At 43.8% G+C, this 25,198-nt stretch overlaps 1 protein-coding gene across 1 annotated transcript in view; it reads right to left on the bottom strand.

Annotated features, from left to right (window-relative positions):
- LOC101590098 (BMP-binding endothelial regulator protein) overlaps positions 1–25,198 on the bottom strand; it is a 311,194-nt gene that overhangs the window by 7,498 nt on the left and 278,498 nt on the right. The window contains exon 15 of the mRNA XM_023721292.1: positions 6,249–6,379. Within this exon, the coding sequence (XP_023577060.1) occupies positions 6,249–6,379 (131 nt within the window). The remainder of the gene's footprint in view (positions 1–6,248; positions 6,380–25,198) is intronic.

Raw genomic sequence — 25,198 nt, 5'->3', positions numbered from 1 at the left:
TAGTGATCCTCCTGCTTTCAGCCTCCTCAGTGCTGGGATTACAGGCATGTGCCACCACGCCCATTCTCGTTCACTGTCTGCACTCTGCGGGGAGGGACTGGTACAACTATCCATTTTGCAACAGGGTTCCCACGATGGCATCTTTTTAAAATTTTATTTTTAATTTCTTTTGAACAAAGTAATTTTTTTACATTTAGTTTTACATGAACTCATTTCATTAGTTTCACATTAACCCTTTATATTGTTTATTTATTTTTTTCTGTATTTTAGGAATGGGTCTACAGGGTGCTCAGGGTCTCATTACTAGATCAGACTCGTAGTGATTCTCCTGTTTACAGCCTCCCAAGAGCTGGGATTACAGGCGTGAGCTACCATGTCCAGTCTCAGTTGCCATCTCAGCATGCCCTGGGGGAAGAGCTTGTAAATCAGGCCCTGGGATCCAATCCCTGTGCCTGCTTACAGGTGCTTTAATCTGCTGAGCTATTTGGGTGGCCCTTTTTTTTGAGTTTAATATCTGGGTTGATGTTTATAAATTGATTATGACAAGTAGCTTTGTTACTAGTATTTAGAACCCTTAGAAAATGATTATTTCCTAGAAATATCTTCTAGGTATAGCTGGCTTTGGTGTTTTGAGTCTGTTCCAAGGTCCTACCCATTCAATTTACTGGGGATAAGAAGTTGCTGCTTACTTAGCAGAGCGCCTTTATTCTTTGACACTGGTTCATAGTTGTTGTTGTTTTGATAATCAATACATTGTACATTGTTATCTTCTTAGTGGTTATCCATAGTACAAGAAGCAGACAAGACTTCCTGTCCAAACACTATTATTAATACACCTCTTTATTCTCATTGAATTAAGCAAAAGTAGCTGTATATTTATCCTATTTTGTATATACACATACAAAATGATCTTTCCTTTGCATCCTTTTTTTTTTTGTCTTGTCAGAGGTGGATATTCTATTGGCATCTAAATACTACAGTTGTTTGAATTCAGCTAAACAATCTAACACTGTCTAGCAGTCTATAATATTAGTGAGTTATCCTCAGAAGTTATTGACTTGAGCCTTTTACAGTTCATCGTATTAATATGGCTTTACTTTGTATACCTTGTTTTTATACTTTTCTGCTGGATGGTTAAGACCAAGATAAAGCAAGACCTATATAACAAGAAATGTAGCTTTTGTATCTGATGAGCTCAGTCAAATCCCTTCAGGATTTATCCTGTAGCCCTGTACCACACTTTGTAGATCCTTTGTCAGTGTCAGCCATGAGGATGAGTCACGGCCATTGCTTGACCAATTTGCTCTCTGTGAAAGCCTGAGAAAATGTTTTTTCTCTCCATGTGACTCTTCCCAGGCTCACTATATATCATCAATCACATTCCTCTGTGTCTCCATAATCTTCTTTATCAGAAAATTTGGAGCACAACTGAGTTACATGTTGTTATAGTACAGGTTTCTCCTACGTCCCAAGTCTTCACTGACCTTGAAAGGCTAGGGCCAAAATGTTGACTGATCTTGCAGCCCTTCCTTTTCTCCAATTTTGATCTGCTAACTTAGGTTGTTAACCCTACAGAAGAGAACCTTATTATTAATCTGCAATATATGCAATTTTGTTTACCCTGTCTGTCTAAATATCAAACATCTTTGGCATACCATGGAACAGGTATTTTCCATCAAGTATTGATATGCTGAACTTTAAGTCCTTATAGAATATGAAGGAAAAATAATTCTATAAAAGTAGAAATAAGCATTAACATATTTTTACAAAGAAATTTAGAAATCTAACCATACACAGAATTGTAACAGAACAAACCTGTGACTTTTTTTTTTTTCTTATTCTTGTGGGTTTTTTTTTTTCAATTTATTACCCTTTAAAAAAAGCCTTTACTTGAGAGACATTATGGCAATAAATGGTATGTCATGACAAGAAGTATATATTTAGAAGACCAGGATGAGAAGCACTCCAAGTGTGACCCCTCTGTTACACATTGCCATCCTTGGTGCAGCCGCCTGGCTCAGGGAAACAGCATATACAGTTAGTCAGGGTGAGAGTCTCACCAGCCAATCGCTAGTCTCAAAAACTTGCTGATGTACCCCAGGATCACTGCCCATCTCATGTGTACAAATGTATGGCTTTGCCCCTGTCATGTTTCCTAGCTTTTCTCCTTGCCCACTCCTCACTGTCCAAGCCTCAAGTTCTCTCTTTCCTTTTATTTGTGTTGTAACTTTTGATATGTAATTCCTCTTTTAAGTTCTTATACTAGGGAGACAATATGATATTTACAAATGTGGGTCTGGTTTATTTCACTTAAAAGTATATCTTCAAATGGCATCCATTTAAATATGAAGGCTTCCAGTTTATCATTCTTTATAGCTGAGTAATACTCCATTACATAAAAATACCATATGTTTTTCAACCATTCTACATGTGACAGGCATCTTGGTTGTTTCCAAGATCTGGCTATCACAAATTGTGCTGCTGTAAACATATATCACTATGATATGATGTTTTAAGTTCCTCTGGGAAAATTCCCGGTAGGGGGATAGCTGGTTTGATTGGGATTTCCAGTCCTAGTTTTTTTAAGGAGTCTCCACACTGAATTCCATAATGGTTGCACCAGTCTGCATTCCCACTGAAAGTAGAGAAGGGTTCCCCTTTCCCCAAGCCTCTTCAACATTTGTTGTTGGTTGATTTCTTTATGATAGCCATTCTTTGTGGGATGAGATGGTATCTCAGTGTTGTTTTAATTTGCATTTCGCGGATGGCTAGTGATGAGGAGCATTTTTTCATATATTTATTCGCTTCTTTAATTTTGTACTCTGAGAAGTGTGTGTCCATCTTGGATGCCAATTTCTTGATTGGGTCTTTAAATTTAAGGGCCCTAATGTTCTTTAGTTCATTATAAATTCTAGAGAGCAGACCTTTGTCTGAGTGCTTATTAGTTAAGATTTTTTCAAAATTTGTGAGTTGTCTGTTCACTTTGTTGATAATTTCTTTTGACATGCAAAAACTACTCAATAAGAGGTGGTCCCAGTTGTTAATTCTTTCAAGTATTTCCCATGTGATTTGATTTTTGTTCATGAACTCTTTGCCTACCCCTATGTCTTCAAGAGATCTTCCTACTTTCTCTTCTAGGAGATATAGTGTTTCTGTTTAATGTTCAGTTCTTTAATGCATTTTGACTTTAGTGCATAGTGATAAACCTGGGTCAAGTTTTAGTTTTCAGTATGTAGAGAGCCAAATTTTCCTGCACCATTTATTAAAGAGACCATCTTTCTTCCAGTAAGCATGTTTGGCCCCTTTTTCGAAGATCAGGTGGCTGAGTGTGATCCTAGAGGTCTCTGCATCTAATAGTCTATTCCATTGATCCTCAGGTCTATTTTGTTGCCAATATCATGCTGATTTCTTTACAGTTGCTTTGTAGTATATTTTCAAATCAGGAATTGTAATGCCTCCTGCTTTGTCTTTGTTGCCCAGGATACCCTTTGCTATTCTAGGTCTTTTTTGGTTCCAAATAAATTTTACAAACAATTTATCTAGGTCTGGGAGGTATATTGGTGGTAGTCTAATAGGGATTGCATTAAATCTATACAACAATTTTGGGAATATGGCCATCTTTACAATGTTGGTTCTTCCTATCCAGGAGTAGGGAATATCTTTCCATTTTCTGAAATCCTCTACAATCTCTTTTTTCAGAGTACTGTAATTTTCCATAAAAAGATCTTTGATTTCTTTAGTTAGATGAATTCCAAGGTATTTCATTTTTCGCAGGGCCATTGTAAAAGGTATTGTTTCTCTAATTTCCCTCTCAGTGTGTTTGTTATCTGTGCAAAGGAATGCTATTGACTTTTGGGTGTTGACTTTGTATCCTGCTATGCTACTGAATTTGTGTACCAATTCTAGTAGCTTCTTAGTGAAGTTTTTTGGGTCTTCCAAATAAAGTGTCATGTCATCTGCAAATAATGATAGTTTCACTTCTTCTTTACCTATTCTTATTCTTTTTATTTCTGTCTCTTGTCTAATGGCTCTAGCTGATGTTTCCAGAACTATATTGAATAGGAGTGGTGATAGAGAACATCCTTGTCTTGTACCTGATTTGAGAGGAAAAAATTTCAATTTTTCCCTATTTAGAATTATATTAGTCATTGGGTTGTCATAGATGGCGTTTATCAGATTGAAGTAGAGGCCTTCTATTCCAATTTTCTGTAGGACTTTGAACATGAATGAGTGTTGGACTTTGTCAAAAGCCTTTTCTGCATCAATGGAGATGATCATGTGGTTTTTAGTTTTCACTCTATTGACGTAGTGTATTACATTGATAGATTTTTGAATATTGAACCATCCTTGCATCCCCAGAATGAATCCTACCTGGTCATAGTTTAGGATCTTGATGATTTGATGCATCTATTTGCTACGATTTTATTGAGGATTTTTGCATCTATGTTAATGAGGGAGAGTGACCTGTAGTTTCTTTCTTACTTGCATCTTTCCCTGGTTTTGTTATCAGTATAATACTTGCCTCCAGGAATGATTTTGGGAGAACTCTTTCCTTTTCAATTTCATTGAAGAGTTTGAGGAGTGTAGAGATTACATCTTCTGTGAATTTCTTGTAGAATTCAGCTGTGAATTTATCAGGACCTGGACTTTTGTTGGCAGGCTCTTTATTACATTTCATATTTCATTGGCTGTTATTGGGTTTTTGAGAGTTGTCATATCTTCTTGATTCAGTTGTGGTAATTTGCACCTTTCTAGGAATCTGTCCATTTCATCTGTGGCTTCTATTCTGTGAGCATAAAGATTCTCAAAGTAGCTCCACCATAGCATCTTGCTGGGCTGCCTGATCTCACTTTTTCTCTTTGTGACCTACTGTCCATACTAAGGGTCCCCAACCATTGGACAATGGACCAGTCCTGGTCAGTGGCCTGTTAGGAATTGGACTGCACAATGGGAGGTGAATTGCAGGTGAACTTCACGTATACTTACAGCCACTCCTCATGATCCCAGCACCGCCTGATCCGCAGCAGCACCAGAGGAGCCTCCTATGAGCTGCACAGCAAGGGATCTGGGTGTGGGTCTTTCCGTTACCCTTCAACCACCCCTTCCTTGGAAAATTGTCTTTCATGAAACTGGCCCCTACTACCAAAAAGGTTGGGGAGTATAGTGCTCTAAAGCACAGTTAGGGACATCTCAGGAAAACAAGAGGCCTTCTGGGTGCCCACTGGGCTCCCACTTCACTTGGGAACAAATGCTCAACTCTTGGCCAAGACTCACAAAGCCCTATATGGCCAGCTTCTGCCTGTCTGACCTCATTTTGAGTGGCTCTGTTTCTCACCCTGCAGGCCAAGCAGCACCGGGGCCCTTCCAGCTTGAAGCACTGTTGTTTTTCTGCCCTGTAGCTGTCCAGTGCTCACCTGCTTCCCTGTGCTCCTTTGAGCTGTGCCGAAATGCCACCTTGCCACCTCTGCAGAAAATGTCCCTCTTCATTCAATCTCCAGGGCTACCTCTTTCCTCTCCACTTATTTGCTAGCACTCTGCTTTGTGCTCCTGTCTTCTTTCTTATCATTGTTGGGGTGTGTTCACTGTTAGGTCAATGCTTTTGTGCCCCTGTAGGCAGCCAGCACCCCAGGAACAGAGGCCCCGTCACTGTGCATCAGCACAGTGCCCAGTGTCCAGCTCATCCACAGCCACTTAGTGGGAAACATTTCTTGGGCAAACAAAAGCATCCATTTTACAGATAGGAAATAAAGCTAATTAACTTGCCTGAGGACAAAGATCTCAGAACAACCACTATAGAAACAGTTTCTGCAGGAGTGGGGCTGGGAAAGAATATTCCACTAGGGTGTGAATAACATCTCTTTAGTAAAGTAATCACATTTATCATTGTAAAGGCTTTCAGTGGCTGTACTTGTCCCTAATCCTTTCTTCCACACACAGCCTGAGCCCCAGTGATAGCTGTCCATGTACTAAGTGCATCCAGCTGGTAGTATGAGGTGGAGAGAATTTGATAACAATGGAAATGCTCAAATGGTTAAAATGTGCTCCTCATGGGGCATTTCTTGAAAGTGCTGCCTCCCCTGCCCTGTGGGAAGCCCTTGTATTTTACCAACTGCAATCCAGTTGGGCCACCTATGGGATTTCCCTGTGGCCAAGTGGATGAGACCACTGTGTCTGCATCTATGATGCCCTGTGTGGCATATGGGGCAGTGCAGTGACTCCTGGCATGCCGGTCCCTGGGCCTCTCTTACCTGCGCACTGCTGCTGAGGCTCCCAGTGCACCTTGACACCCTCTCTCTGGCAGGCCCGGGCATAGGCCAGAAAGGACTCACAGTAACAGTTTCTATGGGTTGGACATTCACACATGTCAGTCACACAGGACCTAGGGAGCCAACAGAGACAAAAGAATATTTAAAACCATCAAATCATCAAATACCTGGAATGTAAGCTGCAGGCAGTCCCAAGTGGTTGGATGGAAACTCTGACTGGAAAGCTGAGATATGGTACAAAGATTGTGTACACAACTCCAGTGCTCGACAGCTCTGAGTGCTGTGTTACTCAGTTTCCTTTTGCTAGAGCAAGACCAGCCAACAAACAGACATGTTCTGTCATCTTCGCTGTCTGCCTGTGGTTATGGAGCCCATGGCCTGCGGCAGGTGAGGAGGAGGATTTGGAGTCCTACTTTGATTTCATTGTACTCATGAGGTGAGATGAGCCGACACATGAGTGGTGACCCTGCAGGAAAGGCAGCACTGCAGGTGTTGTCCACACTCTACTCCCTACCACAGAGTGTGCAGCAATGACAGAAAAATGGCAGATACTGCTACAGTCTGATAGTGACTTGCTTCATGACAACACAAAATCCCATGGCTTTCTGAAAATGCCCAACTAGAATTCACTTTGGCCACATCTTAGAACCTTTGTCTTTTACAGAACACTTCATCTTATTCTTTAGTACATAGGGTAACCAAATCCAAGCAAAGCAAGCATTACAGATGCCTACTTAGACTGAGAGGTGAAGAGGGTTGAATCAAGGTCTCCATAGCTGAAGCCTAGAAAGGATAGAGCAACTTGTAATTGAACTGAATTGTGCTTAAATACAAATTGACACATTTTCAACCATACAGACTACAAAGCTGCCACGATGCCCTCATATTGGTGTATACTGTTATGGTTTATGAAGAGCTTTCCTGTCTGTTTCATCAATGGCTGATAAACAAGGAACAGTGCAGTACATGGTTTGCAAAGGAAAGATTCATTTCACAAATGAACAGGTGGACCCCAAAGTCACACTCACAATCAGCAAAAGAGCCAATCAATCACACTCTCCGCCACTATGACAGCTGTGCTGTCTTTATTGTACCACCCTGCAAGCACCATCCTATCGCCAGGCAAAGTGAACGCCTAGAAATTTTTGGTTGACATTTAAGCAAAAGCCCCCAAAGTTAATAAAATTAAACAGTGCTTATGGCTTTCATGCCCTTACTCAGCAAATTCCTATCTTTACAAAATCGAATGACGAGGCTGAAACACAGAAAAGGCAATGCTGAGCTGACACGCGGTCCTGGCATGGACCTCCAATGGCTGCAGGTCAGCATTTCCTCTGGTGAGGTACACTGGACCCATCTGGCTGTAGAGGATGCCCACTGTGCCCTGGGTAGGAGGTGGCATAGCACCTGCTCTAAATAAGAATGGAACAGGGGAACCACAGGCAGGGCCCACAGTCCTGCAGTGCACCTGTGAAGGTGTCACAACCCAACACACCAGGGTGCAGGCATGGGAAAGAAAAACTCAGAGATGAAGAAGAGCACTGAAAACTAAAGATCCTGTCCCATTTTCCTGACTGACGAATGTTATTTAGACAGAAAAACCAGTTTCTTCTCTTTCTGTAATAATCAAGGCTGCATTTCTTACTACATTTTCTCCTTCATTACAGAAATCCTATGCAGCTGTACTCAAGCAAAGGCACCCAGGTACTAAATGCCCAAGAAAGCCCTTATGTTGGGCACAGCCCCTGTTCTTCCAAAGAAAATCTAAGCAAAGCTTGCCCTTGGGACGCCCTCTAATTGTCTTTCTCAACACCATTTCTTGTGTTGCCTGTTTTCATTTCACAATAACCCACGCCAATGAGCTCCATATTCAGATTCCTGACAGCACATCTGGTTGCCAGGGTGTGACCTCTAACCTCATTGCCACTCACTTCCACCATAGGTTTTGGTACCCATCCTCTTTCCCTGTGTGTGGGCTACTGGGCTGGTACCCATCCTTTTTTCCTGTGTGCAGGGCTCCCCCTGGTGTGGCTGGGATAAAATGGCATCTAATGGGGTTAGTAAAACCAGGGAGCTGCACAAGGAAGGGCTGGTCTTTCTAGGAAAAAATGAGTCCCCCAGTTTGAAAGAATGTCTACTATGATTATGCAAATTTCAGAAAGAGTAAAGAAAATTAAATTAATTTGGGTGAAAGCATGGTTAGTTTGTGTTTCCCTCAGGTTTCCTTGTGTACTCACTGTCTTGTAAAGCTTTTTCTTCAGTTTGAACAAATTATGGACAGCTAAATCCAACTCAGAAGACTTTTGGAGAAACACTGTAACCACACATTGAATCATTGCTGCATCCACCATGCCTCACCGACAGAGTCAGGCAATAATACGCCTGCCCTTTACATTAAGGAAGACTGGAGCTTCTTCAGGACTTGGAACTCATGAGACACAACATTTGAAGAAATGACATTTGTCAAAGTCAATTCTTTACTTGAAAGACTTTGCATATGTTTAAAGTCTTGAAAGATCTGTTTTGTCACAGATGTTAAACTTCTAAGAACAAGTTAACAACGTTGATGCCAAATTGTGCCAGGATGCGTGAGAACATGGGGAAACAGAAGCGTCACATTCTGCTGGCTGAAGGCTGAGACTGTGTCTCTCCAACTGAGTGCACGGCTAGGCTCAGCCTCTTATACTCACTGTCCCTGTGACTGGGCAGGGCATGAGGCAGACCGTGCTAACACCCTTGCAGCAGGCAGGGAACTGAAGCTTGGAGAAGCCAAGGACCTGTGCAGCGTCGCATGGCGTGGGACAGCAGCAGCTCTGCAGTTCCGGGGATTCCACTCAAGTTCTGCTGGTACCCTACACTCACAATAACCACACACAAAGATCTTTCTAGAGAACACTGTGGCCCTATTGATGAGTGGTCCAAACAAAAGGTTTTTATTCTTTAACAGGTAAACTTTATATCTAAGAAAATAAGAATGCATGTAGACAAATATTTTATAAGGATTTGCACCATAATGCAATTTAATTTTAAAAAAGGAAAAAAACCCAAATTGCCCATAATAAGGGCTCACTTAAAAAAATGAACTTCCCCTATGTTTATAGCAGCACAATTTGTGATAGCCAAATCTTGGAAACAACCAAGATGCCCATCACCTGAGGAATGGATGAAAAAGATGTGGTATTTTTATACAATGAAGTATTACTCAGCTATAAAGAATGATAAACTTGAAGCATTTATATTTAAGTGGATGCCACTTGAAGTGAACTAAACCAGACCCACATGTGTAAATATTGTATAGTCTACCTAATATAAGAACTCAAAAGAAGAAATACAAATAGAAAGGTTTAACACAATTAAAAGGAAAACCATAACTTGAGGATTAGACAACAAAGAGAAGGCAAGGAGAAAAGCTAGAAAACATGACAAGGACAAAGTCATACATTTATATGCACAAGATGGGTAAGGCAATGATCCTGAGAACCATCAGCAGGTTTTTGGAACTAACAGTTAATTGGTAGGATTCTCACCCTAACTATATATGCTGATATCTGTGAACTAAGCAACTGCTTCACATTGTGAAAACAGCAATGTGTAATGGTAGAGTCAAGCATGGAATGTCTGTCATTCTAATCTTCTAAATACCTACTGCTTGTCATGACATACCAATTTTTGCCATATTGTCTCTCAAGTAAATTTTTGTTTAAAAAAAGGGTAATAAATGAAAAATAGAGACAAGAAAGAAAATGTCACAGGACTGTCCTTCTACAATGCTGTATATGGTTAGATTTCTAAGTTTCTGTGTAAAAATATGCAATTGTTAATTCATATTTTTAAAAAACTTTTATTTTTAAATTTTTTTTCTTCATATTCTGTAGGGACTTAAAGTTTAACATATCAATACTTGATGGAAAATACTTGTACCATGTTATGCTTAAGATGTTTGATATTCAGACAGAGAGTTAGGTTAAGCTCAACTGCGTATGTTGTAGGATAATAATAAACTTCTCTTCTGGAGAGTAAACAACCTAAGTTTGCAGACCAAAAGTTAGAGAAAAAGAAGGTCTTCAAGGTCAACTAACATTTTGGCCCTAGTCTTTCAAGGTCAGTGAGGACTAGTGACATAGGAGAACCTGTACTGTAACAGCATGTAACTCAGTTGTGTCCCAAATTTTCTGATCAAGGAGATTATCAGGTCACAAAGCAATGTGATTGAGGATGTAGAGTGTGCCTAAGGAGAGTCACATGAAGAGAAAACAGTCTCTCAGGCTTTCACAGAGAGCACATTGGTCAAGCAATGGCCATGACTCATCCACATGACTGACACTGACAAAGGTTCTACAAACAGGATTTCAGGATAAATCCTGAAGGGATCTGACTGACCTCATCAGATACAAAAGCTACATTTCTTGTTATATAGGTCTTGCTTCATCTTGGTCTTAACCATCGAGTAGGAAAGTATAAAAACGAAGTATAAAAAGTAAAGCCATATTAATATGCTGAGCTGTAAAAGGCTCAAGTCAACAATTTCTGACATTGTCAGTCTTACTGAAAACCCACTACTATTACTGACCACTGGATTATATTGAAATATTTTGCTGAATTCATGCATCTACAATATTTAAATGGCAATGGAATACCATTGTCTGACAAAGCTAAACAAAAAAGGGGATATAAATGAATGATCATTTTGTATCTGTGTATTCAAAATAGGATAGATACACAACTACATTCTCTTAATTCAATGAATAAGATTTGTTCTAATAGTGTTTGTGGATGGGATGTCATGTCTGCATCTTGTACAGCAAATAACCACTGAGACAACAATGTGCAATGTATTTATTATTGAAACCGTCCTACTGATCAGTTTTGAAACTGTCTCATTGCTATTTGTTTCTCAATAAAATTATTAAATGTTAAAAAATAAAAAATAAAAAAATAAATGGTTGCTCAGATAAATGTTTGGTTTAATCCTTTTCTGTGTCAGGCATATGAAGAGGCTTGAAATTGCTCTTCTGTGAGTATTCTAACATTTGAAACCCTTCTCTTTAATAACTGCAAAGGAAAAAATGACAAAAGTCATGTAGGCATCATGTCTTTGGTCCTCTCTCAAATTTCCCAGGATTTTTCCTAATGGAAGGAAAATAAGAAATAGTTGAAAAGAAACAAGAAAGAAAGAAAGAAAGAAAGAAAGAAAGAAAGAAAGAGAGAGAGAGAGAGAGAGAGAGAGAGAGAGAGAGAGATTGTGTTTTAAAATCCCAAATGTTTTAAGACTAATCCATTTCTTTCTTTTATCTTAGGGTAATAAAATCATTATTCAAATCCTGAAAAAAAAATGAACTTCCCATGTCATGCACAGGAAAATACTCTACAGCTATTATGCTGATTTTTTGGGAAATAATTTCTTAAAATGTGGACAAACGTTCTGGAGGGATAGAATGGAAAAAAGCAGGATAATAAAAACTCAATGCTAAGAAGGGGGTGGTGAATGAAAGCCAGAGACAGGAAAAGGAATATTGTGGGACTGTCCTGCTTCAAGGTTGTATATGGTGAGATTTTTGGACTTATGTGCAAACATGAGAAGCATAGAATTCTTTATCCTATTTTTAAAATATAATCTAATTTTTAAATGTTTTTTATCATATTATGTAGGGACTTAAAGTTCAACATATCAATACTTGATGAAAAATACCTGTTCCTTATTATGCCTAAGATGTTTGAAATGCAGTGAGATAGTGAGGTTAAACTTGATAGCCTAAATCATTGGATAATAACAATAAGCTTGTCTTCTGGATGGTTAACAATCTAACTTTGCAGACCAAAATTAGAGAAAAAGGAAGGCTACAAGGAAAGCCAACATTTTGGCCCTAGTCTTCTAAGGTCAATTAAGACTCAGGACATATGAGAACTTGTACTGTAACGTCATGTACCTCGGTAGTGTCCCAAATTTTCTGATCAAGAAGATTATGGGGCCAAAGAGGAAAATGATTGATGACGTAGAGTGTGCCTAAGGAGAGTCACATGGGGAGAAAACACTCTCTCAGGCTTTCACAGAGAGCACACTGGCCAAGCAATGGCCGTGACTCATCCACATGGCTGCACTGACAAATGTTCTACAATCTGAGGTACAGGATCTCAGGATAAATCCTGAGGGCATTTCACTGACCTTCTCAGACCAAAAATCTACAACTCTTGTTGCATAGGTCCTGCTTTACCTGGGTCTTAACCATCCAGGAGAAAAGTATGAAGATGAAATATAGGAAATAAAGCCATGCTGTTAAGTTGAGCTGTGGGGAACTCAGGTCAATAATTTCTGACATTACCAGTTAAACAGAAGACCCAATGCTATTATGGGCTACTGGACACTTTTAGGATATTTTGCTGAGTTTATACACCTATAATATTCAATAACGGAACTTAGAAAAAATGGGGTATACCTATGAATGTCCATTTTGTATCTGTGTATTCAAAGTGGTTAGGATAGATATATAGTTGCATTCTCCTAATGAATAGAATGATTTGTTCTAATGGTGTTTGTATATAGGATCACAAGTCCGCATCTTGTACAGCAATTAACCACTAAGAAGAATATATGCAGTGTATTATTTGTTGAAACTGTACTTCCAATTTGATTTGAAACTGTCTCATTGCTATCTGTTTATCAATAAAACTTTGAAAAAAAACCTCAATGTTGTGTAACCACAGGAAACAAAAATAAGGGAAAAAACATATGCTCAAATATTCGAGGCAGTCCACTGAGTGGTGGAATTGTGCCTCTTTTTAATTCCTACTTTCCAAAATGAACACCAGTTTTCTGAACAGGTAAATATTTTTGTTTGTTTTGAAAACAAAACAAACAAAAAAACAGAATAACATGGAACACAGTAATATGTGAATCTGAATTTGGGAACTAGGGTGAAAAAATAAAGGCCAAAGGATAGTGGGAACCACGTGAGCCTGAGCAAGTGCCTGCTACGGGAGGACTCAGCTGAACTCGATCCAGCTCTGCAGGCAGGGGATGGGGGGGTAGGAGGGGTGGGGGGGCGAGTGACACACTCTGATCCAGTCACCTGTGTTGTATTCACACTCCCGCCTTGCTTGCTGGTCTCCACTACTGGGAACTAGACATCAAGTAGACAGATTAGATTTTGGGAGAATTATGCATGCTTTCACTGGATAGAAAATAATTTATTAAGAGAAACAGAAGTAAAACGCTCTTCAAATTGCAGCAAGGAGAAAAATTATTGTGATTCAACTGTTTACCTAATTTTTTATGAAAAATACCTAATTTAGAACACATCAGTTAAAATTTTACATGTTTGTGGGAAATTATTGTCATTTTTAACCTATATGCAACAATATCACACATTTATATTAATTTTATAGAATAAGTAGAAAACATTGTAATACTTTCACTGAGTTGTTGAAATTTGTAGTTCTGGTATCTCTACTTTCATAGCTCTGTGCGCCAATATTCCACCTAGCTGGATGTGGAGTTAGAGACGAAACTCAGCTGCCCATCGTTCCAGTGGGAAACACGGGAGTCCTTCCAGGAAATCTCTGCAGGTGAAAATGGATTAGCAAAGGGAGCAGACTCCTGAAATCTGTTCAAGGGGCACTTTACCTGCACAGCCCCCAGCAGCAGTATCAGAATGACCTGTGCTCAGTTCTTCCCTGGAACCAGCTCTGGTGTGGGGGATCTGTCCCCACTTTCTCCTCCATCAAGCTACCAGGACTTCCTCCTACCAGACCCATGACAGTAAGCACTAGCATCTCTGGATATTAACATGGGAATTTCAGTTAATTACAAGTGAATAAAATTTTTTTAAAAATCCCTCAGTTACACTACCCATACTTCAGGGCTTTGTGACCACATGGCTCATGGCCGCCATGTTGAATGGCACTAAGGGGAACATTCCAATCCCTGAAGAAAGGCCTACTGGATGGTCCTGCCAATGGGGAAGCTCCCCCAACATCAGGAACCCATTCCTGTGTACCCAGGGGGATGGCAAATGGAGTGAGACTAGGATAAAGCTCATTCCTGGCTTCTCACTAGGCTCCTAGATAAAAGGCCCATATTTCCTAGCATCAAATTCAATTTATGATCCAGTCTTCTTTTTCTAACTCCACCTTTTTGCCCCCACTCAACCTTCCACCATGTCTATGGACCATCTCACCAAGTGTATGGACCTCGGCCTCCTTCCACTTGTCTCATCTCATTGGGAATGTGCTTCTCTGTCTTTGCTGTGGGGAAGTATGATGTCACTCTTTCCGACTCAGTTTAGACTGCTCAGTAGGATTTAATGCCAGCTCCAGAAAAAGTGGCCACTCCTTGTGGAGTCTTTGCATACCACCCTCGCAGGACTGCACAGTCCTCTGAAGCATAACCACCTCTTTTCCTGTTGGGGGCAAGCACAGTCTGCCTCCTCCAGCCCCAGACAAAGCCTCTACTACAGAGTTCAGGACACACCCAGTGAATCCCAAAGAGTGGATCAGAGTGGTCCTAGACCCTCTGCCAAGCACACGGGGCTGGACAGCTACACGGCATGGATTGCCCCCTGCCTGTGCTCCTGGCCATTGGCCTCCAAGATAAAGCATTGCAGCCACTGGCCACAGAGACCCATGAGTTCACCTGCCTCTGCAAGGACCTTTTCTGCGGCTATTTTCATTTTAACTTCTTGCTTTCCTCTCCTATCTCCCAGGGAATTTCTTTTTCTAATTTAATGACTGTTGGAAAAAGGTGTTTGATGAGCAAATTCTGCTTTAGTGACATATTTTCAGCAAAGTACATGTTCAATATTATGAGACCAATCTGTAACTCTTCATGTTATTAAAAAGGCAAGCCTCCAATACCACTGAAATCCAAACATCAAGCATGCTTGTGCTTCCTAGCAACAGCCAATCTGAGTGGCTTTCTTTTTGCTTGCTCTGGCACAGGGGCTGCTTCTGTCATACAGACACGGTGCCCTACCTCTTGGGCACAGCTTTGAAAGCAGATGCCTTAGCTATCAGGGACTCTGCACACTGTTTCCCAGAGGCAGGATGGAAGCACAGCAGCCAGCCCATCTGGGAGCCAGACAGCCGTAGCCTGGCATCTGTCCTCCTGCCACAGCAAAGTTCTCTGGCTGGATGGTTTGCCAGTCTGGAGGTCAGAAAGAGAGAAACTAGGAAACCACCCTGGTCGTATGTCTCTCCTTGGACACATGAGGGTGTTAGTGATAGCTTTTTTTGGTTTGTTGGTACTTGGATATTAGGAGAGGAGGGACAGAAAGGGATGCAGAAAGCCCTGAAGCAGCAGGTCATCTGCCACAGGACTACTAACAATTCACTTACATCTGAGCTCCTCACATTCTGTCCTGACACCCCCTAGGTTGAGTTACAGAGAAGTGGCTAAAGGGAGCAGCTAAGGTAAGAAGTTCTACCCATCCTATTTCCTGGAAAAGCACTCCTCAAGTGGAGCTGCTCCTCCTTAGGCTGTGCAGACATGCTCCCCCTTCACTCTTCTCTGCCTCTAACAGAAGGAAACACTCATCCTAACAGGCAAACAAGGCCAACAGCTCCAACACAGCACATGGCAACAGGAGGCTGCATCATGATGCCATGAAGGAGTAGGCCAGGCAAGCTATGGGTCTTCCTCTTGCCCCTCTAGACCCTGTCTACACCAGCACAGCTTGGCACCACAGTGAAAACATCCTTGTGCACTGGCATTGGTGAAAGTGGCCTGGCTCTCTGGTTGCCTGAAGGTGCCAGGCCAGCAGAGCAAGACCAGGGTTCCCTGAGAGATTGTCCTTCTCATGAAATCCATCTGGAAGGCCAGGGAGGGAGCAGACCACAGTGTGAGGCCTGCCTGTCTCTGCTCATGGACCCAGAGCTTACTACCTCCAGCCCAGCCTCACAGAATCCCCTACCCCACACCTGAAAGTCAGACCTTCCACCCATTCCTTGGTGAAAACAAGGGCTAGGCAGGGCCCATCTGTCCCAGGCAATGAGCAAGAGACCAAGAAGAGGATAGATGTTGCCCAGAGTGCAAACCAGACCCCATGGCACAAGGGCTATTGTGGGCAGGAAGCCAGCACAAGAGGCTCTGCGGATGAGTTCCTGGGGCACAGCAGGAGGCAGGGGTGTCCAGCAACACCACAGTGAAAGGCAGAGGAGCAGGGCCTTAAGGATCTGTGGAATTATGCCAGATTAGAGAACAAGGAAAGAGGAATTCTTGGTTGGGAGGAGGGTGGCAAAGAGAAGGGCTGTGGTTTCCAAATCCCAGATCTTAGATCTGAGTCAGGTAGTCAGACTCACAGCATCAAACCACAGAACAAGGAAAGCAGTCCCCTGAGAGCCAGGTATGGCTTCTTGCAGAGGGTGAGCTGATGGGTTTGTGGTAACATTTCTTCTTCTAGGGATGTAGATCTTCCTCACCTGAACCTTAATATCAGGCCAGTTTCCTGGAGCTCTCAGAGGCCTTAAATATCCTTCTGTCCATGCTGTGACCTCCCACTGTCACCTCTGCATTTAGTGGCTCTGCCTGGCAATAGTCCCTTCCTTCCTTTGCAAGGGAGAGATTCCAAAAACACAATCAGGAGGACAGATCCTTCCAGCTGTGTAGACAGGTTTTCTGTGTGTCTTTCAATTGCCTGCAGTCACGGATGTGGACCCTGAACACCTACCAGCTTACACAGAGTTCTGACATTGGCCATGAGTCAGACTCTCTAGACCCTGGAAATGTACCTAAAAGACAATGACGCTGCCCAGATGTTGGATTTGGCAGGACACACAAATTCCAAGATGGCCGTCAGCCTCTGCCCCACTTCCACAGCCACAGATGGCATTCGCAAACCATGGGGACGGGGAGGGGGACTCTGCAGTCACAGGTACTTCCTTTGGTTTTTTTAAACATTTTTATTTATTTATTTTCTGTAGTTTAGGTAAGGGTCTACAGGGTGTTCAGGGTCTCACTACTAGATTGGACTCGTAGTGATTCTCCTGTTTATAGCTTCCCAAGTACTGAGATTACAGGTGCACGCCACCACGCCCAGTCTCAATTGCTGTCTCAGTGTGCCCCAGGGGTGGGGCTGGCACAGCAGGACTGGGGATCAAACCCCCAGCCCCTGTGTCTGCTTGCAGGTGCTTTAATCCACTGAGCTACTTGGCTGGCTCTATCGGCACTTCCTTTGAAGGGTAGCCAGGCTGATGGTTTTCAATGGTGCCAGTTTCAAAATTTGGTAAAACTGGTAAAGTTACACTTTCAGCAGTGACCAATCACCCTCATGCATGTGCTGGAATCTGACATATTTCCTCCACCAAGGTGTGTGTGTGTGTGTGTGTGTGATGCCCACGCTTTCCATGGCAAGCACTCTCCTACCTTACAACCTGAGCCCTCCCAGGTCCTCCATGCTCAAGGCTACAGCTTTAAAGAGGCCAATGCCAAAGGCCACACCACTGTGTAGCCTGATGCACAATGCTTAGGACCAGAATGTTCCGGGTTTTAGTGTTCTCTCCGGTTTCAGAATGTTTGCTTGCACATCATGACTGGCTAGGTGTGGGGCACGGGCGCCGTCCACTTGCTGTACACCTAACACACGAGGCCTGAGGGGAGTTCTAGAGTATTTGAAGCGCGCCTGGGCTTGGACTGTATCTCTTCACATGCGGTCAGGTCTGGACTATTGTGCATGCGGCTGCTGCTGGTGCTCCCAAAGTTTTCGATTTTAGAACATTCAGATTTAACATTATCTGAATAGAGATTTTCGACCTGTCTAACCACCAGTCATTGAGTTAAAAATCCTCCTGGGAAGATGCTCGGTCTTTGCTCAAACAGGACACTCGGGCCCCACACAGGGAACGTGTGACGCCCCGCTGTCCCTCCCCAGATAGCTCCTTATTTTCACTTAAGTCAGGCAGAGCCAGTCTCACCGCCAGCCCGCGGGAAGCCTGGTCACTGGCGCCCTCTAGTGGCCGAGTGCGACGGCGCCCACCGCACAACCGGAATTCTCCGCTCAGCAAGAGAACAGAAAAAGGGCCACTTGGCAGATGGTCAATCACGTCCCATTCTTCACGGCCATGCCCCCTTCAGACAATCGAAGACGGGTGGGCTCACCCTCTCTCTGCTCATAAGCCCAGCTCCGCCGATGCCAGGAAGCGCTGGGGTCTTTGCAGGCCCTGCTGTGGGCCAGGGCAAGGAAAAGCCCTCTCCTCCACCTTCTGTAAAATCCCCTTAGTGCGTTGCACTAAGCTCCAACGCTTCTTGTTTGTAAACTGAATCTCTATTACAAGGGAGGCCTGGCCCTTCACCCAGCAAGAAGGAAACTCCTAGTTTGGCAGGCAGGAAACCACATCCGCTGCCAGTTCTGTCACCCACTGGGCCCAGGACGCTGCAGGCCACCCCAATTGCTGTGGACTGTCACAACCAGCCCAGTCTGCAGCAGAGCTCCGGGTTGTGCTGGGTCCAGTGCAGCGCGGCCACTGCCCACCGGGAACAAGAGTCTGACCCAAGGTCAGGGTCCAGGGCTACCCCTACCTCTGGGGCCATCGCAGGCCCGGATCTTCTGGTACTGGTGCGAGTCTGGGTTCCCAGGACTCCCTGCTCACGTTCCATTAACTTGCAAGGGTGGCTGAAGAACTCAGGGAAACATGCTATTATGTGTGCTGTTATTATACGGGTGCTGACGCAGAGACAGGAAGAAGAGATGCATGGGGTGAGGTGCAGGCAAGGGAGGCAGAGGCCCGGACTCCCTGCAGGGGAAGCTCGGGGCACCCCGGCACCCTGCAGGCCCCACTGGTCACAACACAACCATAGGCGCAGCTCCACCTTAGCCCCTCCTCTGAGCTCTTCCTGGTGAGTGGTTATTGAAAGGTATGGTGAAGACACACTGGCGAGAATCCCCCTCAAGCTCCTCCTCCTCTTCAAGCACACGTGCCCCATCACTCAGGGCACTTTCTGAAGGAGCCCTGAAGTGCTCTTTCCCAGGTATCTCCAGTTGCGCTGTCCTGGCTGCCTCAGTGTCCTGACTCAATTAAAAAATCTTGGCTATTTTAGCTTCAGGGAAGAGCCAGAGTCACACAGGACAGATCCAGGGAAGAAGGTGGATGAGGACGCAGTGTCACAGTTCTGTGAGCCTGCCTTTCCATGCGGTGGCCTCGGCTGTAGCATGCACATTTCTGATTTTTGATTTGGCCTTGTAAAGACACTCAAGAGGGGCCGGGGAGATGGCTCAGTGGAATAAGCGCTTCTCTGGCAAGTGCACGGGCCTGAGTTCAATCCCTGGTTCCGAAAAAAAAAAAAAAAAAAAAAAAAAAAGACATTCAAGAAAGAGGACTCTGGAAGCGCGGGGCCAGAATGGTGGGATAACTGTGTTCAAGGCTAGGGAGAGGATTTTGAGGGGGGTTTGTGCAAAGAATCTTCCACTGTAATAGATACTTATTTAAGCACACACAATATTTTCTGCTCCCTCTTTGTACACTGGCAAGCTGAGCCCTGGTACAATGTTGAAGGGTGCACTGTCCCTAGCAGGAAAGTGCAGCGCTGGGAGGAAGAGCAAGCACTCCTTACATTTGGCTGTGGGGCTTGGGGTGTGGAGTAGACAAGAAGCCATAAAGTCCCCCACCAGCCCCTAAAGGAGGAGAGAAATGGACCCACAGCCACAAGTGGAGATGAAGGCCAGGGACTGAGCAGGACAGAGAGGAGGCTGCCTTCAGTGGTGAGGCCACACCCAGCTACGCGCAGCCTCCACACCAGCCTGGGCTTCAAGGGGCTGCTGTTTCCAGGCCCTTTTCCTGCTAGGCAGTGAATGGCCACCAAGCCCCACAAAGGGTGAAGGCACAAATGCTCCCCGTGTGCAGCAATCACAGGGCGGCCACTGCAGGATGCAGTGCAGTGGGAGCTTTCATAGACACCAGCCCTGCATTCCAGCATCTCCCATGCCTTTGGCTCCAAAATAGACCATCCTTCACGTCCCACTGCTGCCAGACAGCAAGCCTGTCCTGTCACTCCACCTGCCAGACTGGACAGAAGAGCTATTGGCACCATCCCAGTGGTAGTGAGCCACCTCAAACCATCCTGGCTGCTATATAACAACCAGGGCCAAATCAGAAGCACCACTGCCCACTGACCTGCCAGCTACCCATCTCTGCCAGGGCAGAACACCCTGTCCTCCACAGGCAGCCAAGGAGAACAGGCCTGAAGTCCCCAGAACACTCATCCAAACACATCAAGGAAGGTTCCTGCTGGCCTTTTCCTCAGATTGGAACAAGCAGCAAAGCCAGCACGTCCATGGCTGTGCACACCCATCATCCCAGCACTCTGGGAGGCTGAGGCAGGCAATGACAAGTTCAAGCCCAGCCTGGACAACTAGTGACTTAATGAGACCATGTATCTAAATAAAATTAGAATTAAAATAATAGTAATAGTAATAATAAATGAGCAAATAAAACAGTGCTGGGTTGTGGCTCAGCACCAATCTTTCAGTTCAATCCTCAGTATTGGAAAACAAAAGCTGGGTCCACGCTCTCTCTCTTGCACAACCCTGCTGCCTACAGCATGGCTGTTCCACCTGGGATGCCCTTCTGACCCTTCTTCTGGGAGGTGCCTGCCACACCTTCACGGTGCAGCTCAGCTTTCTCTGCAATGCTCTTGAGACCCCCACACTGAGATGGCCCTGTGAACTTCTCTGTCCTCTCCAGGACAGATTTTGCTTCCCAATTTTCCAGCCTGTGTAGTGGCTGGTCTAGAATATATACTTAAAGTCCATTTCCTTCATGTACGTTTTACTGTATAAAACCAAGAGAAGTGAGGCTAAGATGATTGTGGGGTCAGATGGCCAGAGAGAGACCACAGAGGAGCAATTGCTCCATGGTTTCAGCAGCTCCTCGCAGACAGAAGGGCCTGGGCCATCTGGTGGCCAGCATGGCCTCTTCAGGGACAGTTTAATGGGCAGGGTAGGGTTGAGGGGACAGGAATCAGAATAAGGTGGAGAATACTTCAGGCATGGTATAAAGACCATTCCTTTGGCAGGATGGCACTTGGGAAGATGACTGGCATGAAAGACAGGGCTGTGTGTATATTTGTGAGGGTGTGTGTGTGTGTGTGTGTGTGTGTGTGTATTACTATCAAGAAAACAGGAGCCATTTATAGCAACAGTAAAAGAAGATGCGGAAGTTAAACAAATGGTGAGGTCAGCAGTTGATGATGCAAAGGAAACAGGAAGACGAGGTGCAGGGAAGACTGCCCCTATATCCCCCATATGCTCAGTGCCAAGTCCTGAAAATGGAAAAACATAGAAGTCCCAGAGCTTGTGGGAGACTGATGGCAGAAGGAGGGCTGTCCTCTACAGAGCCAGTTGGGGAAGGAAGACTAAGGGTCCAGTGTGAACACCTAATGAAGCAGGGGGCAAGCTGAACATGTGCAAGGGGTGTTTGCAGGTGAGAAGGGGGACAGGCAAGGAGCAAGAGTAATTCAGTAGGTAGAAAAGCCCACTCCCCCCTGGGGACCCAGGGCAAATGAAGTGGAAACTGAAAGCTGAGGCTAAGTTCAGTGCTGGAGAAGTGTGGCCTTGGCTTCTTTGTAGATTACTCTGGCATTTTCTAGAGCTCACTTTTGTGATGTAATTAAATTTAAGATGGAAAATTAGTGATGGTACACTTTCTTTAATGCAGAAGAACTGAAATTTAGAAGCCGTGTTTTCTGGAGGAAGGGGAGAACTGTGATGGCTTTTACAGATGTTTTCTTTCTAAGTCTCTAACGTTCCTATCACGGGGCCTTAATACCAAAGGCTATGGCAATATACCTTGGTGTAAGATGGTGAGTGTCAAAACACCCCAGGAAGTGGCCTGAGTTCACAAGCAGCCACAGGGTTGTAGACTCACAGAGTCCCAGGGGGCCTTGGGGACATCCACTCCCCGCAGGATTCCTTTTATACACTCCCAACAGATGGCTGTACATCTGCATGACATCTGTGATAGGAGCATGGTAGCTTTTCAGGAATCTCACTTCTGCGACAGACAGCCACAGTGCCTAGCTCTCCGGAAGTCTTCTTACATATTAAGTGAAAATGTATTCAGCAACTTCTGCCCCACTTTCTTAGTCTACCTTCTGTTGTGCTGAATGGGATGTGGGAATCATCCTATTCTCCTTCAGCTTCTATATGACATCTTCTTTATAGGACACAATATAAAAATGTTTCACTTAGAAGTGACACATGGGGAACTCGAGAGGATGCAATTATGTCATCCTGAGGCTGGGGATATAGCTCAGTGGCATAAGCGCCTGCCTGGCAAGTGCAAGGTCCTGGGTTCAATCTATAGTACTGCATAAAAAAAATATGTGTCACTCTCTTACATTCTGTGCTTTGACTTTTGTTTCTAAAGATGCTCAGCTAAATGATGCACCACCAAAATACAATCCCTCTTTTCCTTTTATTTACTTTGTCAATGAATTTACACTGAGCAAAGCATTGTACTTGCTTGCAAGGAAGGGGCAAAGATGAAAAGCTAAGAGCTCCTATTCCAAACTACACAGCTGGTAAGGTAAATTGTAACAGAAGGAAGGAGATGATAAGAGTTATAAAATGGTCCAGTATTACCAAGGGAGTTCAGGAAATCCAGGGATTATTTGGGAATGGTGGTGATTAGGAAATAAGAAAAGCTAGGAAACACTTCAAGGACCAAGGTTTACCTAAATTATAGTTCAAAAGAAAAAATCGCTTTCTCCAACAAGGAAGAAAGGATTTTTCCAAACTATCCATTACACACATGTTCGTCTGAGATGGGGATGTACATGGATTGGGAAGGAGAGGAGAAGCCACGCAGGTCCACTGCTGCCTTCATAGAGTAGCCCTCTGTGCTCATTAAGGCAGGAAGCATGGACCCCACTGGGAGACCAGGAGGAGCTGCTGACTGACTGAGCAGAGCAGGGACTGCACCTCAGCAAGGCGAGTGGCTCAGGAGAAGATGAGGAGTTAGATGGAGAAGCAGCTACTGAACACGCTGCTGGAAGTTAGAGAGAAGACACAGAGGGACCCATCTCTGGGACCAGGAGACACTGAAAGGAACATGACATAACACACATGAGCTAGAGCAAGTATATTCTAAAGTTGAAAAAGGGCTCATACTCTGCCAAAGGTGAAAGGAGGCATCAGAGATGCCTCTGAAGTATGAGCTGCTTTTCCCACAGCTGTGAGAAATGAGGAGGAGGAGCAGAGGATGGACGGGGGCAAGAGCAGAGAGGACGAGTTTCAATGAAAGGAGCCACATTTCTGACACACAAGTATTGGTGTGCTGGCAATTGGGTAGCAGTTGGCTCTTGGGGCTCTGGTGAGGAGCAGGAACCCGTGAATTGTATCACATGCCTGTTCTGTGGTGCAGATACTCACCACAGATAGTGTAGCTGCTTCTAAGCTGCTGATCTATCGTTGACCATGTTAGCCTGCTCAAGCCAGACCAGCACCCACTGGACCCAGGTGAGAATGTATGATGGACCCTGGAGAGGGGAAATGGGCTCAGCTGAAGTGTCGCTTCATATGGCCCAGCGAGCACGATGTGACTCTTTCCAAGTCCAAGCTAACACCATGGTAGAGATGGAACTCTCTGTGTCCTTAACTAGGTGTCCCTAGAGAGGGGCTCCCAACTTCAGCCCAGAGTCACACTTGAGGCTCTCGTTCCCTCCTATAGATGTTCATATAAAGCCACTAGAAAGAACGCACAGGAACCAAGGAGTTTGTATGAGTTTTAGGTTCCATAATGTCCTAGGTGACTCCTCCTTTAAGATTTATTATTGTTTGCCTGCTGTGAAATGATAACTACATGTTTTGCTAAATTCATTAAAAAATGAAAAAAAGAAAAGAAACTAGAGTTAATTTTCAAAAATCATTTTCCAGGGGTCTTCAGGCACACACAGACCGTTGGCAAGTGGAGTGATTAGTGAGGCTAGCAAGCTGGAAGTCCCTGGAGCACCAGCAAGGAACCAGCAGTCTGGCTCTGGAGAGCGCCACCAACACTAGAGCAGGCCCAGCCCCGCATCCAGAGGCCCAGATCAACTCCACACACAGCACAATTCCTGCGGCAAACTTGGCTGGAGCACACAACACGTTTCTGGGATCTGACATGGACACTATCACAGAACTGTAAACACCAGAGATACTTTACTACTTTTGTTCTCCCTTGTTTGTCTGATTGGATATCACTTTCCTCTCTGGTTAGAAGTACTCTTGTTTCATTTTGTATATGTGATTGTTTTTATTTTGGAGGCTTCTTTTTTTTCTCCCCTCTCTTTTTTTCTTATGTGAAATTAATTTTCTTTTTTGTATATGAAATTAATGTTTTTTAAAAATAATTTTATTGAGAAACAAATAGCAATGAGAGAGTTTCAAAATCTATCAGTATCATGGTTGACACTGGCAAAGGATCTACAAACTGCGCTATGGAGTCTCAGGATAAATACTGAGGGGATTTGATGGATCTTATCAGATACAAAAGCTACAATTCTTGTTACATAGGTCTTGCTTTATCATGGTCTTAACCATCCAGCAGAAAAGTATAAAAACGAAGTATAAGATGTAACCCTAGTTGTTATGAAGAACTATAGGGGACTCAGGTCAACAAGTTCTGACATTGCCAGTCATGTGGAAGACCCAATACTATTAGGGACTACTGGACTATTTTGGAATATTTTGCTGAGTTCACACATCTAAAATATTTAAATGATGGAACTAAACAAAAAAAGGGGATACAGATGATTGACCATTTTGTATCTGTGTATTCAAAATTGCTAGGATAGATATACAGCTACATTACCTTAATTCAATGAATACAGGGAATTGTTCTAATAGTGTTTGTAAATAGGATATCATGCCCAGACCCAGTCCTAGCCCAGGTCCGGTGAGTGTGCGGAGAGTTTCCTGCTACCCTGCGCCGGCGGGACCAGTCCCAGCCCAGGCGCAGCGTGGGCC

Source organism: Octodon degus, unplaced genomic scaffold (genome assembly GCF_000260255.1).
Source record: "Octodon degus isolate 3935 unplaced genomic scaffold, OctDeg1.0 scaffold00081, whole genome shotgun sequence".
Taxonomy (NCBI): Eukaryota; Metazoa; Chordata; class Mammalia; order Rodentia; family Octodontidae; genus Octodon; species Octodon degus.
This window is presented reverse-complemented; position numbering and strand designations above follow the sequence as displayed.